Source organism: Aphis gossypii, unplaced genomic scaffold, assembly GCF_020184175.1.
Source record: "Aphis gossypii isolate Hap1 unplaced genomic scaffold, ASM2018417v2 Contig00337, whole genome shotgun sequence".
Taxonomy (NCBI): Eukaryota; Metazoa; Arthropoda; class Insecta; order Hemiptera; family Aphididae; genus Aphis; species Aphis gossypii.
The window spans coordinates 1-15,578 of NW_026083072.1; the positions used below are offsets into that span (position 1 = coordinate 1).

General features: G+C 31.1%; 1 protein-coding gene across 1 annotated transcript; it reads right to left on the reverse strand.

The window, feature by feature from the left end:
* Nucleotides 1-6,902: 6,902 nt before the first annotated feature.
* Nucleotides 6,903-13,670, reverse strand: LOC126553824 (zinc finger MYM-type protein 1-like). Its single transcript, XM_050208936.1, has 4 exons — nt 13,615-13,670; nt 9,301-10,547; nt 8,498-8,686; nt 6,903-7,078 (listed from the first exon to the last, which is right to left on the reverse strand). The coding sequence occupies exons 1-4, from the start codon at nt 13,668-13,670 to the stop codon at nt 6,903-6,905; spliced, it is 1,668 nt and encodes a 555-aa protein (XP_050064893.1).
* Between the last annotated feature and the right edge of the window lie 1,908 nt (nt 13,671-15,578).

The following is a 15,578-nucleotide window of genomic DNA, read 5'->3' on the forward strand; positions in this document are numbered from 1 at the left end:
ATTTCAAATAATTATGTACTGTTTATATTATGTTCTTTTAGTTAGGTTAAGGTAAACCTACTATAATTATGTATTTATAATTTTCAAGACAAAAGCAATTTGTATATTATTAATCTTACTAAACATATTATTATACACATTTTATAATGAATTTAATAAATATTTGTTCCTCATTCATGTTTTTTAGTTTAATTTTATAGTTAAATAAGTACCTATTATATAATAATAATGGAACTATGTGGGTGACAAGCAATATATTATATACCTAATATATATATTTATATATTCTGAAACTATATATAATACAGTTGTCGAATCTGAAAAACTTTTGTTAAACCCTTTCAATCTGGTTAAAATTATAAGATAATCAACCTATTTTATAGTCAGGATTTAATTTAATTTTTTTATGGGGGAGAGGAAGTAGTAAATGGTCAATCTAGCATAGACATTTTTAAATAAAGGTCAGACCTTTAGGTCTTCATGATAGAGTTGAGGGGAACATAGAATACGAAATTTCATTGCTAATATATTATAGTATATACATATACATGTACAATGTACAATGTATATATTATATAGTATGGACTGTTACTGTATTAAACATTGAACTGTTATATACCAGTTGATAATACAATGTATGAACCCCGTTGAATCAAAGAAAATTGAACTGTTATTACACAAGAAATTAAACCAAAGGAACACGGTGTATTATATATCAAGGTACACTGATGCATGGTTATTACACCGATATGAGCACTCTAAATACACGGTTTAACCTGTATAAAAAAATCGGTATTCAAAATCAGAAAAATAAACGGTTCACTGAACAGGATTTACACCGTACTCTGCACCAACACATCTTAATATATTAAATACTGGCAGCACTGAAAATGCTATTCGGTTATTATACAAAAAAAAATTAACGACCATACTCATGATTCTGATGCAGCTAAAATTGAAGTAAAGGCTGCAATTACAAAAATTAAGATACGTGCTCTTCAAACAATGGAGCCTACATCAATTGTAATAAACGAATGTGTTGAACCATTATCCAAAGCAGCTAAAGTAAGTACAAATTTCGGACAGCTTTTTGTTTTTACTAGGCCTGTTTAATTAGAAAAAAATATTATATACATATATATATATTTATTAAATTATTTAAAAAGATATTCTTTGTTGTTTGAATTCAGGATACTTTGCCAAATAATTCAACTTTAAAAAAAACGATTCGCCGAAAACGTCAAGAAATCCAAAGGGCACCACATAATCCAATCGACCTAACTACACTACACATCCCACCCTCGTATACTATGTATTCTCCATTAAACGGTAATGAGGAAATATTTTTACAAAGTAATAGTGCTCCAGGTTCTAATAGAATATTAATTTTTGCTCGATCTAAGAGCCTTGATATTTTGGAAAATTTGAGCGTTTGGTACATAGTTGGTACATTTAAAGTTGCACCTCCATTATTCAGTCAAGTGTACGTAATATTAGCTGAATATTTATATGGTATACTGCCTATGGTTTATATTTAAATCCTCGATAAACAATCAGTAACATATGATCATATGAAAAATGTAAGACCAACTAAAAATCCTAAATCAATTTCATGCGATTATGAACAAGCGGCCATAAAATCAATAAAAAAAGCATTTCCTAATGTTAAAAAATATGGGTGTTATTTCATTTGTCGAAAAATTTTAAAAAGCAAGTTGGTGCATTAAATCTCACAACTCGATATAACAATGACGCTGTTTTTCTATAACTGTTAAAATGATAATTTCATTAGCATTTGTAAAAATAGAAGACCTTGATTTTGCAGTTGATTTATTAGCTCAAAATCTTGATGAAGAATTAAATAATTTATTAAAATGGATCGACGATAATTATATAGGTCGAATTAACCGTAATGGTCGAAGAAGAAGAAATGCGCGTTTCCCTCCAGAAATTTGAAATTTATATGATAGTCTTAAATTCAGAAAATAGGATAAATAATCATGCCGAAGCAGCAAATAGAAGGTTGAATATTGAAATGGGAGTATATGGCCCAACAATTTGGACATTTATAAATTGCCTAAGAAGGGTTCAAACAAGCCTCGATGTTTTTATGGCGCAACTAACTGCCGAAGGCAGTCCCCCTAAAAAATAAAAAAAATATACCGACCTAAATTATCGATTACATAAACTAGTTAGTGAATATAATATGAGAAATTGTATGGAATATTTAAAGGGAATCGCTCATAATATTTCTGTAAAATAAATTTCAATTGTATATTATTAATTCATTTTTTTTAAATAGATAATTATAAAAACGTCAGGTATCAATATATATATTTCAACCATGTAATCATGTATTATTAAACATATAAAACTTTATTGTTATATTATTTATTTTGTATTTTTTAAATATATGTGGGTTAATAACCTACACCTTTATCTTACCTATATAATCGGTTTTTACGTTACAAAATAACAGCTATATTTGGTAGTATTGCACTATTGAAGATTTTATTAAGATTATTTTTCATAATAGTAATAGTTAATTTAAAAAAAAAAAACGACGCGCCGAAATTTTCAGCACCGAAACAGCCGTGCCGAAATGTCTGATTCCCTGAGTTGAACATTCTTTCTTTTTCATAACTGTTTTGGTAGACTTTTTTTGGAAACAGGTCACTGACCCCGGCACCACAAAGTAAAATTTTTGGTGAAAAAATGGTTTCAAAAATTAGTAACCAATTCGTAATAATTTGTAGCCACAAATTTGGAATGTGTAACCTAGGTATATCCGCCCAAAATCCATTTTCTATTTGCGGGTGCCAGTGTCGGTTGTCTCCAGCACCCGAAACTCGGAAAAACGTCGTACAGTGTTCGAAATGGTTTCACAAATTAGGTATCAATTCGTAATAATTCGTAACTACAAATTTGACATTTGTAATTTAAATTTATTTGTCTAAAACCAATTTTAACTTCTGCACCCCCAAAAATAAAAAAAATAATTGTCTCTTAAAAGGTGGTTATTTTAAAGTAAATACTCTCATTATGTAAAATAATTTGTACTGTATAAAAAAATACATAATTTTATTATGTTCCTATATGATATAACTGTAAACCTGCCCAGGATTAACTTTTTTCACACTTTGCAATAAAATAGGTTTTAACTATACTGTTTTAATATTTAAGAAAATGTCAGCGCAATATTTTTTTCTCTCTCTAACCCACACGCAACGTCGGCAAAACGCATTTACCAAGAGTCGGTTTTTTAAGTGTTTAAAAAATCCAAGAGTAATATCACCCATTACAAAAAGAGAATACTATTTTTGAATATATGACATATCGGTTTTATATTTTATTATTAATTGATTTTAATATTCATCTCTTAAAATAATAAAAAAATGTAGTAAATTTAAATGATGTTTAAATTGTTTTGTAACAGTATTTTTTAGATAAATCGATATATTACACCCTGTTCGCGTTCATATGTCATTGTGTTGTATTCGTTTGGTTTCGTTTTATCATTTTCATGCGATGCGTTGCGTAGCGGTGCGTTGTGTAACCGCGGTCATTGTCGGCGGCGGCGATAAAGGCTCGGTCAAACAGAACGCGGGCTGCCCGCCGCGATCTGTGATGTCAAACAACGCGCGGGCAATTTAGCGTGGTCTGTTGTTTGGTATTCCACCATTTGTGTTACACACGTTTGTTACACCGTTTTCGTTCTGGTATAAGCTAGTTAATATGGTGACTAAAATTACCTAATTTGAAACTGAAAAATGATATCTAGTAGCAGTTCTGACGAAGAACTTCTTCTTTTCCTTGCACTGAAGAAAACCAAGAAAAGAAGAAAATGGGTGCATGAATTAAATGAAGGAAGAGAAGAGTTTGGTGAGTTTCATCGCCTCTGCAAAGAATTAAGTTCTTACGAAGACCGTTTTGTAAGTTATTTCCGTATGACTCGAGAACAGTTCGAGAAATTACACGAACTTGTATCACCGGGGATATCAAAAATCACCACAAACTAGAGAAAGCCTATTTGTTCAAAAGAAAGGCTGGCAATTTGTTTAAGGTAAGTTTTTATGAATATATATGCACATTATGAACTAAAAATAAGTTTTTATTTTAATTGATGTAGGAATCGATTTTTTGATATAAAATTAAGTAGGTACCTTGATAAGGAATAAAAATACAAAAATATTGTGGTATTAAGTAGTATTTAATATTTATAAAAATGAAAAAGTAGTATTTAATATTTATAAAAATGAAAAAGTAGTATTTAATATTTATAAAAATGAAAAAGTAGTCTTCAATATTAATAAAAATTAAAAATTAATAAAAATGAATCAATCCTGTGGTGTAAAGTAGTATTTAGTATATTTTAAAATTTTTTACTGTGTCTGAGTGTTATTTGGTTGTGTATCAATGAACATTGCCGCGTTTTCGTATATATCTCTGGTTGACTGAGAAACCTGGTATAATCCGAGTGGCGACGAGATTGGTGTGTCGGTACTTAGTTCTAGGTTTGAATAGTTGAGTGATTGGATGGTATTACCAGTGAAATTATCAGCCACATTTGAGTTATTATCCGAATAAGACGAAGTTGTTGAGAACACTGGAGAGGATGGAGTTAAAACGTCAACTTCGTTGAGTTCAGCTCGTCCAAACAACTGCGATATCTCCATTTTAAGAATGGCTTGTGTTCTTGGCGAAAATATTTTAAAAGTGTGTGCATATGACAAAAACAGATTATCTATGTGATCAGGTTTTGTATCAGTTTTACTTTTTTTTTTGTTTTGAAGATATGTTATTACCGCAGCCACGTCTCCAGTAACTTCTTTCCTTTTAGGTGTTTTTGTAGGTGGTCGCATTTGAGATGGTGAAGTATCAATAAATTCGTTATCTACCGTGTCATCCTGCTCGTAAGTTTCATCAACGTGTGATATTTCATGGGTCTGTGATACATTTGAAGTAGTCGCTCTAGGTACTACTGTGTCTTTCAAAAATTTTAAATGAGCTGCCCATGGCCAATTTTGGTATTTCCTAGCAGATCCGGTAGATCCCTTTAAAAACTTAATATATTTAATATACGAATCACGTAGATTCTTCCATTTGTGCTTCACAGCTTCACCTGTCAATTAAAACAAAGTTCAAATATATATATATAAATGCATTTTAAATACAATTTACATATAAATACAATTTAAATATAAATACTTTATTATTATTTTTATTTTTATTAATCTCTGTACTAGAAAAAGGTCATCCCCCCCCCATTTAATGCCCCTTGGAGAAACCGAAATGTACAATTTACTTGTTATTTCAGATATTTGTCAACAGGAGACTCGCACCATACCATAGCATTTTCTTTCAGAGTCGAACGCACTACTGTCTCTAGTATTGTGAAAGAAGTATGAACAGAACTAAGGAATGTTTTACAACCATTATATTTGGCTACACCTACGGAAGAGGCATGGAAACAATCAGAAATTGGATTCAGAGAGCGTTGGAATTTTCCTAACTGTATTGGCAGAATTGACGGAAAACACGTTAGAATAAAATGTCTTCCTAAGAACGGATCAAATTTTTTTTGTTACAAGAATTTTTTTTCAATTGTTTTGCTTGGAATAGTAGATCCCGATTACAAGTTTTTAATTGTCGATATAGGTAGTTATGGTCGTCATAGTGAAAGCAGTATTTTTGAAAATTCCTCATTTTATCGTGAGTTTATACGAGGCAAAACTATTTTATAACCAAAACCTTTACCTGTAACAACCACACCTCTCCCTCATGTTTTCGTCGGAGATGAAGGTTTTAAACTGGAAACTTTTTTAATGCGCCCCTTTCCGAGAACTGTAGTTGCACAAGACGAAGCAAAAATAGTGTTCAATAAACGACTTAGTAGAGCACGGCGTGTAGTCGAAAATGTCTTTAGTATTTTAGCTCAAAAATGGCGAGTTTTTTTTTGACCTATTGAGTTGGATGTAAATACTACAGAACATGTTGTCAAGGCAGCTTGTTGCTTACACAATTATCTTAGAAGTACCTCTACAATTGCAAACACAGATGAGTCAGAAGAAGAGAATATTTTGCCTGCGGATAACGCATTTTCAAACACTCAACGAGTAAGAGAGAGATCTAGTAATGTAGCCACTTCTATTAGATAAAATTTCCTTAATTATTTCAATTATTTACATAATTAAATTTATTATTGAGTTTTTTCTAAAAAAATTTTCTAGTTACTTAACAAGTATAGTATCTAATAGTAATAGTAATAATAATTAGTGTAATAAGTAATAATATAATTATATTGTTAATCAATTAATATACTACTGAAAAATTGAAACCAAAACGTTTTCTACTTTATTATTTTGATAATAATTATAATTTGTAAACTATTTTTACTTACTTGAAAGATTGAGTATTCCGGCAATTTCATTCCATTTCTCTACTTTTGTCACAATGTTTTTGTATTCACAATGACTGGTATCATATAAATATGGATAGTTATGTACAAGATCAATTAACTATTCAGTCTCATCTGCCATACTATATTATAATTAATAAAATAAATAAACGAATAATTTTAAATTAAAATATTGTATTTAATTAAAATTGTGTATAATATTATAATCAAATAATTTTTGACCGCCGCGATCACTGTTAATTGCTGCTCGCTGCGATCGACAGCAGTCCGCCGCGGTAGCCCGCGCTATTTTTAACCACGATGACGCAATCAAAGGTAATACAGTGCCTTCAGCGGGTAGTGCGGTCAGCCCGCGTTCTGTTTGACCGAGCCTTAAGCCTCCGTGTGCGACCTACCGGGTACGTAATCGCGCTGTTATCGTCGCACGGAAATGTTCGTTTTGTTTTACGTTTTCAATTTTATCGGTTATGTTTTCAGTAAAAGTTTAAGTCATGCTCTCAGTGCCACAAGTTTTATTAAGTTCGTGTGTTTTTTCAGTTTTGTGTGGTGGCACTGAAGCACTTATCTTCATTTTGTGGTGTCCAGCGGCATAGCCTTCGTGTAGAATGTCGTCGGAACCGTCGCTCTCTCGTGTTTTCTTTTTCGTGGTGTGCACATCAACTAAAGTGATGAACACTTGAAACATGAAGTTCCTGTGTCTGCAGCCATTTTCTTATTGAAAAACACGTTGTCGTCACCTCTTCGTTTTGTAAGTCGTCCGTCTGGTAAAGTATCGTTCGAAGAAATTTGATATTGTCCAGCGTCTAACTGTCATTGATTTTTTAGTTTGCCAGCGGTCGCCTGTGAATAACGTTGTTTTGTCAATCGTGTCATCGTTTGGGCTGCAGAAAAAGATTTTTTTCTCTTCGTTGGTGATTGTGACTTGGTGGTCGCACGTACTGGACTGTGACATTTTGTTTATAACACTGCGGTGTGCCGTCTTAGGCAATTGTCGTCACAGTTTCTGGTGCGGTCGCATTGGGATAAAATCCGCCATCAATCACAATCACATGTGAGTATTGGTCGACTATATTTGTTTGTTTTCACTGTTTAAAGGCCGACGGGCCTAGCCGTCAAAGGCTAATTATTATTAAAAATGTATACCTATTATTTATTTATTGTGTGCCGTATGGGCCACATATTTTTCTTGTATTATTTTATTGTATTCACTGTGCCGCTATAAGGCCTGTATTATTATTATTAAATTATGTCATTTATTTATATTATTTACTTTTAGTTACCATTTTTGTATTATATTCACTTATATTGTAGTTGTGCCGTGTGGTCCTTATTTTTATAATTATACTTATCTTGGTTACGCCGTTGTAGGGTGTTGTGACGTGTCCGCTTCAGCACTCGAAATAGAATTAGATGTATAATAAAATACACAATTGTTTGTAATATTCAAAGTATTTATTTATTAAAACATAACAAACGTCTGTTCTGGATTTAGAAGTACATACTCTCGTCGTCTCTCGTATTCGACTCCCCGAGATTGTCTAACACATTCCTATTTATGCTATCCGGAGTCACCTTGTTATGATGACGTCCGTACGATCTCAAGGTGTACTCTAATTCTAGTCATCACCTTTGACCTTAACACAGGCTTTCCTATAATATGGACTTTTATCAAAGTCAACGAATGTCAGTCCATACATACTTATACATATTACTTATATACTAATAATAAGGATTATTACAAGGGCCAACAAATTGTAATACAATCTTTTTGCATTTTTCTGCTTATATATTTATTATCATTGTTGTTATATTTGATTATTATAAAGCTCATTCATTTATTTAAGTAAGGCGAAGAAGCCAGCCTACTGTTATTATAGTCACTTGCCACCAGTGGCGGCGCGTGAACAATTTTATAGGATAGACAACAAGATAACCAAAGATATAGTGTTATATCATAAAAAAAGTAAATTACATAAAATAACTATATTTGAATATAATTTAAATCAATTCGCCGATTTTGTTTTGTTGCGAACACATCTATTACATTGTTTATAAATGTTGGATCTTTTGATAATTCACCTAACATTTTTTTTTCGATAGCTAAAGTAGACAAAGATGAAAGCCTATCATTTGTCATTGAATTTCTTAAAAAGGATTTGATACGTTTTAAAGTACTCATGGATCTTTCACTTGAGGCTGTTGTTGCAGGAATAGTTAATACTAATTGAATAAGTTTGGTGACTTCTTGATATACTTCTTGAAGCTCATCTAAAATAATATTTACAATTATTATAATTATAATTCATTTGAAAAATTAGTAAAAATATTTAAGAAATGTTTTATGTTCTTACTTTTAAATATATAATCAATAAATTCCAAAGGAGCGAAGTATTTCAATGGATCTGCATATATTATGTAAAGTTCATTTTTTAAACGATCTTTATCAAAAATATCTGGATAGTATTTAAAAAGTTGTCTTAATTTTTCTTCTGGAAAATGAACTTTATATGATGCAAACATTTTTTCATTTATTATTTCAACAAATTCTAGTTTTTCAAAATCTTTAAATCTAATATCTATTTGAACAATTAATGAATCAATAATTTCAAACGTAAGTCGACGTAAAGTAGCTTGTTCCTCATTTGTATACTTTAAATCTGCGTTTAATTCAATGGAACATTTTATGATATCGTGTATGGAAGTTTCATTTCTCAAATCTTTTAACCGCGAAGTAAGACTTTTAATTTCGTTAACACAATATTTAATATCAGAAGTTGATTTATTTTGTAGAATACAAAATGTGTGATCAGTAAATATAAATATTTTACTAAAAAGTACCAACAAGTAAACAAATTTTCGATTGTTCATAATACTCAATATACCAGATGCAGTACAAACAGAAGTAGAATCCCAGCCAGGGTCATCAACTACATGAGATACGGCATTTTTTAGTTCATTGAAATGAGTTTTTATTGTTAAAGCAGCTCTTGAATGATAATTCCAACGAGTATTACATTGATTTGGTAATTTAAATCCTTGTTCTCTTAATAAGACACTTCTTTTAGAAGATCTACTAAAAAATGTGTGGAACATAGTAAGGTTTGCTATGAATAATTTAACATCTTTTATTGTTTTTGCGCCATGAAGTAGAACTAAATTCAATTGATAAGCGTAACAATGTATAAAAATAGCCATTGGATAAATATTTTGTATAATTGACTGCACCCCATTTTTTTCACCAGCCATAACAGAAGCACCGTCATATGTTTGACACACAACTTTTTGACCAATATTCCACTTAGAAAGTTCATTTAGAATTACTTCGGATAAGCCAGCTGCAGTCTTATTTTTAGAAACATCGAAAAATCCTATAAATCTTTCTTCGATCTTATTGTCAATAATATAACGAAAAATTAAACTCATTTGAGATTGGCATGATACGTCCGTAGTTTCATCGGTTTGTATTGATATAAAATTTGTAATTTGTAGTTCTTTTAAAATATGAGAATTTAATACCGTAGTTACGCAATGGATCAAGTCATTTTGTATGTCGTGTGAAGTTCCTTTAAAAACAGAATTTGTCAAAAAGTGTTCTCTTATAAATTGCTCTTCTTTAGCAAGTAAATCTAAAATTTCACAATAATTCCCTTTATTTAAAGAACCTTCATTCTCGCGATGTCCACGGAATGCCAATTCTTGTTTTCCTAAAAAACAAACTACATCGATTAAACGAGCTAATATCTTTCTGTTTATGTCCACTTGTTTATTATGATTAATTGCAGTTATACCGACGACTCTCAGATATTGAATGTTCAATCCTATTTTTACCCAGCATATGAAAACTTTCTTTGTTAGGTGTTTTTTTGAAATTTGGTGTTTTTCAGCTTTACGAACTAAGTTTTTAATATTAGGAATACCATTTATACTCCACTCATCCTCTCCTCTGAACAAGACACATATGTAACAGTATAATTTATTTCTTTCACTACTTCCCGCTAACCAGTTAAATTTTGAATACCAAGACAATTGAAATTTTCTTAAAGTTTTTGCTTCTTTATATTCTAATGACAAATGTGGCGTTGGTCTCTTACCTTTTAAATTGCATTTTTCTTCGTAGAAGAACCAAGACCTTTATTTAAAATAATATCAATAATATCTGACATATTAAGTTTTAAATGTATATCACTTCATTAAGAAAAAAATATAAACATTAAACATGTGCTATTAACCACAGTCGGAATGCAATTAAATTATTAAAATATTACGTTGAGACATGTCTCTTTCATACATATAATTTTAGTAATACCCCACTACGTCCCACGTTTACCATGTCATACGCCCGTCATCAATAGTGAGACACAATTCAATATGTCTCGACCGATTTGACGGCGACAACGGAGCGATTACGGTATAGATAAGATATAAATAAAATTATACTATATATAATTAGTCATACTCGTTACCCACACAGACACTGTTGAGACGAATTAGTGTAAATATAAAATAACATTTTATTTATAAAATTATGAAGAAATAAAATACTTATATAGGTAGGTATCATATATTACAATAAACAACTAATTTTTAAAATTAAATTGTTTGATATTTTTGGGTAGACAATGTCTCATTGTCTACCCTAACGCGCCGCCACTGCTTGCCATGCCAACAATACCCTCAAAAATATTATTCTCTATCGTTTTTGTAATGAGTGAATTTACTCTTAAGATTTTTCAAACACATAATAAAATAATTCTCCGTAAATGCGTTTTATCTATGTTGCTCAATGCGCATGGGTCAGAGAGAGAAAACGAATATTGCACTGACATCCTTTTAAGTGATCTTTCTAATTACCTAATTATTTTAATTCTAATGGTTTATTCTTCGCATAATTTTTAATGTATTAAACTATTATATTATATATAATACCTACTTATAGTTCTACAAAAACAATAATTTTCCTTAAAATATATTTATCTAAAAATTTAATTATTTTCATACTTACATTTCTACACAGTTTTTTTTTTTTTATTACTCATTGCATTTTAACTGGTATAGTTTTTAGTATATCTTGAAGATGACCCTAATATATTTTCATAGTTTTTTTTTATTTTTACGTTCTAATATTTTCTAAAAGTACTAAAATGTTATTATACTTGTATTAATTCTGTTTATTTTATTACTGCTATTTATCAAAAACTGTAATAATTTCTTTCATGATGATAACTATAAATAAATATCAAACAGACATACTAGGCGGAGACGAGCGAGAAGCGAAAAGTTATTGTTTATTTTTGGGATTTTCCGGTGTTCTTGTTTGATTTTTTTGATACACACACACTTGAATGCATGTATATTTTACATGTACCTTACCATTACGAATCTCATTATGCAAAGACGTTTGTTGCTGATTGCATATTATTCATTAAAATGGTTGGAAGAATCCCAAATGTCGATTCAAAATTTTTAGATATCGAGAGAGTGCGACCGCCACACGCATCTAAATGAATTAGCTCCGACGTCCAGAGGCTAATTATCCCCCACCATGTGGTGTTCGCTCACTGTGATGCGCGGAAATGAACACGTTTTGGTCGCCTCCCAGTCGCACTCTCTCGTGGCACGGAGTATAGTATAATATTATTGCATAATAATGATATTATTACAAGTGATGGTCGAGGTAAGTAATTTTAATTTATACTTTATTATTTTCACTTAAGTTAATTCTTTCGATAACAAACTAATGAGGAATTCAATAAATTGATAATTAGTTAGTACCTATAATAGGGTTTACAATATATCAGTCATCCTCACACAGTTATAATACCTATATTTTTATTTATAAGTCGTAGATAATTTAACATTTCAGCAGTTATTTAAATTGGCATTTTCTTTACATGATTTAATTTTCAAATTTTTTTGACTTTTTATGAGCTATTTACAGACAATTTTTTTTTTTTTTTTTTTTTGAAGTGTCGATAAAAGTTTTTCGGCTGAGTCAAAATACTTGAAAATTTAATACAAATATTCTAAATTATTCTTAAAGTCATAAAAAAATTATAAGAATACAAAGGCACAATTTTTTTTTATTGGCTTTTTTATAGTTTGTCTAACAATAATTATAAAAAAAGTTGAGCAAATTTAAAAAAAAATTATCCCATGTTTAATTTTTTACATGGGATCCTAATTCAAGCGTAAAATAACGATTTATTATCAAATAATTTTAGATTTTTGTTATAGTTAAAAATTCATAGTCATAAAAACTTGAAACACACACCAGTTGTTTAAATTTAAATTTTTTGTTCAACATTTAATTTTGGGGTCAGGTCATTAAAATATAAATCATCTTTTTCACAGCAGATTGGAAAATATATACTCTAGGCTGACAAATCATCTCCCTTTAGAATTGTTTTTCATATACGATATAACTTATCATTGCATTCAAATTAAACATATCCATTATAGTGATCTACTTTAGGTCCAAGGTTTACTTAATACCTATTGTAAAGCAGAGTGTTACCCACTTGATCACCCTTTTTTTTTTTGAAGAAAAAATTTGGAGTAGGTAGGTTCGATTTTCAACTTCAACAACTCTCCTATAAGGAAAGTGAATTTAGTTGGTACTCTAGGGGATCAAATGTCATACATTTTGTAAGATCCTGTAATTTTTATAACAGAATACTACCCACAACTAAAAGGGGACACTTTGGCTGCGACCTGTAAGCCGCACCGCGTGTAGGTCCGAGGCCCGGTCGGAGGAACTTGCAAATTTTAGAACACGCATCGACAACGTGAATGTCGAAGATTGATTATAAAATAAGAGAAAAAAATAAATAATGTTAAAAGAAAGTTTTGGGTAATCATATGATTGTATTTACATGGTAACTTAGATAAATTATGTTTTTTTGATATATATATTTTAAAAATAATCGATTACAAAGATTTGGTACATGAAAAGTGCAGAAACACATGGTAAAAAATAAAAATACTGTTGTCCCATACCCAAATCACTCAAAACGTTCGGCCCACGGGGATCGACACACCACGTTACTCGTGGTGGTCACCACAGGGTTACCGGGCATTTTGAGTGGTTTGGCGAGGACTTAGGAGGAAAGTAGCGCCTCGCGTCTTGCGACGCATAATATAAAATTATCGTGCGTTTACAAAAAAAAGAGGGAGGACAGGGGACAGTTTATATTTACGACGGAATGACACATGCTGTTGACAATGGTGATGTCTGCTGGAGCGGTAGCCACATGGTTGTAGTGTTACCCGACCTCGGGCCCGTCGTCGACGTTTAGCCCATCATGGCGTGGTAATGATGAGCCACAAAAAAAAATAGTAGTTATTTTGGATATCGATTGACACAAAGTATGGTGTGATGCACTTGCGTCGTTCGGATCGGTCGGTGTTCGGAAGGTGGTCCGTGGTCCAAGACAAGAAAAAAGAGAGTGAAAAGCCCAGCGTCGGCGAAGTATATTTGATGGCACATAAAAAAGAACAAACTCCAAAGTACGATAATCGGCACGGCAGCTGATTGGCGGTGGTGCTGGAGCAGTGTCGTTGTGTTGCGGGATTATCACATAATTGTTGGGGTCAGAAAATACTATGTGGGGTACCGTTTTCGACAACGACGACGTTGACAACAACAGTCGCCAGCGGCTGCAGGTCGAGTGTCCAAACACTGCCGAGTGCGGGGTCGGGGGGGGAGCACATATTACATAACATCGCTGTTGTTATTGATAATTCTTTTTGCACGGGACATGTTAATAATCGTATAAGAATAATTAATAAATGATTTGTTAGGGGTCAAAATTCCGTGATGTTACAATATCTAATAGTATAAAAAAATAGTACTTATAAAAGTAAACATTTTTTTAAAAAATTTTTTGGTTATTATTTAATAGGTACTTGTTAAAATTAAAATATTTTTTTTTAAAAGTTATTACTTTTTAAATTATTGTTTTCCTTCAAAACATTTTGGTGTATACAATTTCAATTTTAATAACAGGAATAGTGGGTACAACTGCAGATGTGTTGCAAAATATTGCAACACAGGTCCAGGGTTCCAGTAAAACAGGTAAAGTAACGCCAGCATCTGTACGACTACGTGTAGCACTAAGTAAAGGTGGATTATTGCAAAAATTGGGTGTAAAGTCATCTAGTTCTCCATCAAAAAATGATGACCACTCGATAACAAGAGATACAATAGACAGTAATTTAAGTAAATACAATTTCGATATTTTTGTATTAAATGTTTAAATATTTTATTGACACAAATTTCATTTTAACATTTTACACGAATTAAATTTATTCTTAGATGTTTTTCATTCGGAAATGGATGATAGCAACGAAGCTTCCGAATCTGAAGAACGTTACAATGAATTAAAATTTTCCATAACGTTTTCGGTTAAAGAGTGGAGTACTATAAAACCCCAAACAAAAGCATATATGGAAAATTGAGGCTTACGCTATTATGATGTACTAACGCCTAATGTTTGGAGCAATGTTGTTCAGGAACATTTTTTTTTACATTCCAAATTACCGTGCGCTTTATCATTAAAAAGGCATAAGTGAGACTCACGGGAAAAGTATTTATAAATATACGTGGTAGGTGCACAGATGGCCATTCATTATTTGAAGGTATTGTGGAAGATGTAACCGCTGGTAAAAATATTGTTTTTAATCTTAATTATTTTTCTCAGTACACAAATTGAAATTATTGTATAATTTTAAAGTTGTAATGCACTGTACATACTATGGCCACTATAAAGAGATACATAGAAAAGGGCGCCGTTTAATGGGATAGGAATTACACCGAGCTGTATCGTCGATGATAGAAATGAAATTGGTTCCATCCGTGTACAGAAAAAATGAAGCAAATCGTCTCATGAGTGAAGGTTTCTTATGTCGAAAAATTGTATCGTTTTGTTTCAATATTATTAAAAAGTTTGAGTTATCTCTTACTATTTTTTTTGGAATTTTAGAATATGTTTGTGCTAAATAAAATACTAGTTTGAACTAGCACCTGAATGTCTACAAATTGAGAAGTATTCTCTGATTACTGACTGCGGACCATATATGACGTCATCAAAAATTATAATGGATTTTTTTTAGTTAAGTTAGGTTTTATAACTTTATTAGAACTTGTAAAAATAAAAAAATT